Below are 2,271 nucleotides of genomic sequence, written 5' to 3'. Positions count from 1 at the left end.
GGGCTCCGCCCGGCTCTGGCGGTGCTGGCTGTGGCGGTGCTGGGCGGGCATCAGTGCCTGGGGCCGGGGCGGCATCGCTTCGCTTTGGCTGCGCCTGTCCCGAGCCCGGCCCCGGCCCCGGCCCCGGCCCCGGCCCCGGCCCCGGCCCCGAACCCGAACCCGGCTCCTCCCGGGCCCCGCTAAGGACACACGCGGCGCGGCCGCTCCCGCCGCCTCCGCCGCGGCTTGCCCGGCCCGAGCTCCGCCGCTCGGCAGCGCAGCCGCCGGCCTCGAGCCGCCGGGGCCCGGGGCGGGTGGGGATGCCCGGCCCGGGGCGCTCGGGGGGCGCTCGGGGGCCGTGTCTGGCCCCGGGCCGAGCGCTGAGGGCCGCGTGTCGCCCGCAGGGGAGGCGCGGGAGGCCCTGCAGGACCGGTACCGGCTGGGTTCGCTGCTGGGGCGCGGAGGCTTCGGCAGCGTCTACTCGGGGACGCGGCTCTCGGACGGCGCCCCGGTGAGCGGCGGGGCTGGCGGCGGGCGGAGGAGGAGGAGGAGGGCGGAGGAGGAGGAGGAGAAGATCTGGGCGCGGCGGGGCAGGCGGCGAGCTGAGCCCGCTGCTGGCCTTTGCTCGCAGGTGGCCATCAAATGCGTGCCCCGGGCCCGCGTCCAGCACTGGGGCGAGCTGGTGAGTGAGCGGGGCCGGCGGGAGAAGCTGGGGCCCGGCAGGGGAAGAGCCGGCGGGAGCCCTGCAGGGAGAGCGGGCGTGGGCTGAGCGGGGGGCCCAGAGCATCCGGGGCTGGGTGAGGGGTTCCCGAGCCCTGGCACAGCCTCAGCCCCACTGACGGCATCGTGGTCCTTCGGCAGCCCAACGGCGCCCGTGCGCCCCTGGAAATCGTGCTGCTGGACAGGCTGTCCTCTGGATGTGGTGGCATCATTCAGCTGCTGGAGTGGCTTGAGCTCCCCAACAGCTTCCTGTTGGTGCTGGAGCGTCCGGAGCGGTGCCAGGACCTCTCGGGTTTCCTGGCGGAGCGGAGGTTCCTGCCGGAGGAGGAGGCGCGGGGGCTGTTCCGCCAGGTGCTGGAGGCCGTGCGGCACTGCACCAGCTGCGGGGTCCTGCACCGCGACATCAAGCCGGAGAACATCCTGCTCGACCTGGCCACCGGGCAGCTCAAACTGATCGACTTTGGCTGTGGCGCCTTCCTCCAAGACACAGCCTACAGGCAATTTGCAGGTGAGCCCTCTCAGGGGATGTTCCTGGGCATCTCACGGCCCAGCCTGGCTGTAGCACCGCGGCTTCCCCCTCTCGCTGCTAGGAGCGGCGTTATTTCTTGAGCCAAGTTGCTTTTGGGTGGGGGCGGGAGGGGGCCAGCCCCCACACGCCCAGGGATGCCGGGGCGAGGCTTTAGGAGTTGCAGCATCCCCTGATGAACTCCGTCTGTGTTCCATAGGAACCCTGCCCTACAGCCCACCAGAGTGGATCCACCACCAACGCTACCACGGCGAGGCAGCGACGATCTGGTCCCTGGGCCTCCTGCTGTACCACCTGGTCATGGGGAAGCACCCGTTCAGGAGGGGCCAGCAGTTCATCTGGGGGCGCATCTTGTTCCCACGATGGCTCTCTCAAGGTGGGTCCTCATCTCTGGGCACAGGGGAATCCCGGTGCTGGGAGACAGCAGCAGGCTGATGAGCACCCTGCTCTGGCGGCTGCTGAGGAGGTGGCACATGTCCTGCGCTCCTCCAAACAGAGAATCCATGGGGAAGTTTAGGCACAGCTCTGGGCACACCCGGCATGGCCTGGGCATGGGAATGGAGGGGCAAAGCAGACGGGATCCTTCTCCAACTGACTGCTGGTTTCTGGTTTCTCTCTTCAGAGTGCCAAAATGTTATCAGGAGGTGTTTGTCCATGCAACCCTTGGACAGGCCATCCTTAGAAAACCTCTTCAATGATCCTTGGCTGCAGGGTGTTCATCTGCCCTAGAAGATGGGAGAGGTCCATGTGCACAGTTTGATCCAAAGACCTGACAGGTAAGAGCTCCACACATCTCATGGCAATCAGTGCTAAAGAAAACCAGAGTGTTTTTGTCCTGCCTGTAGCTCTGAGCAGGGATGACCAGATGGGAACATCTGTGCTGGGGCGGAGCTGGAGACCTGGTGTAGCAAGCACTGGTGGCCACCATCCACCCTAGTTATGCTTGTCCTGGTTCGTTGGTGGCTGGGGCCCTGGGCAGAGCACTGACAGCCTGGTCTGGCCCCCAGGGAAGGAGGAGCCCCTGGAGAAGCTGTATCAGGTGGGGC

At 67.7% G+C, this 2,271-nt stretch overlaps 1 protein-coding gene across 1 annotated transcript; it reads left to right on the top strand.

Annotated features, from left to right (window-relative positions):
* Nucleotides 1-391: 391 nt before the first annotated feature.
* On the top strand, nt 392-1,954 carry LOC136303435 (serine/threonine-protein kinase pim-1-like; the record flags this gene model as incomplete). The annotated part of the gene is made up of 5 exons (XM_066207104.1): nt 392-490; nt 611-661; nt 841-1,207; nt 1,425-1,601; nt 1,848-1,954. Coding segments are annotated over 5 exons (801 nt in total), but the record flags the coding sequence as incomplete, so codon positions are not given.
* Nucleotides 1,955-2,271: the final 317 nt, after the last annotated feature.

This window comes from Chamaea fasciata, unplaced genomic scaffold, assembly GCF_029207755.1.
Source record: "Chamaea fasciata isolate MVZ Bird 193981 ecotype frontalis unplaced genomic scaffold, bChaFas1.0.hap1 SCAF_33, whole genome shotgun sequence".
Taxonomy (NCBI): Eukaryota; Metazoa; Chordata; class Aves; order Passeriformes; family Sylviidae; genus Chamaea; species Chamaea fasciata.
This window is presented reverse-complemented; position numbering and strand designations above follow the sequence as displayed.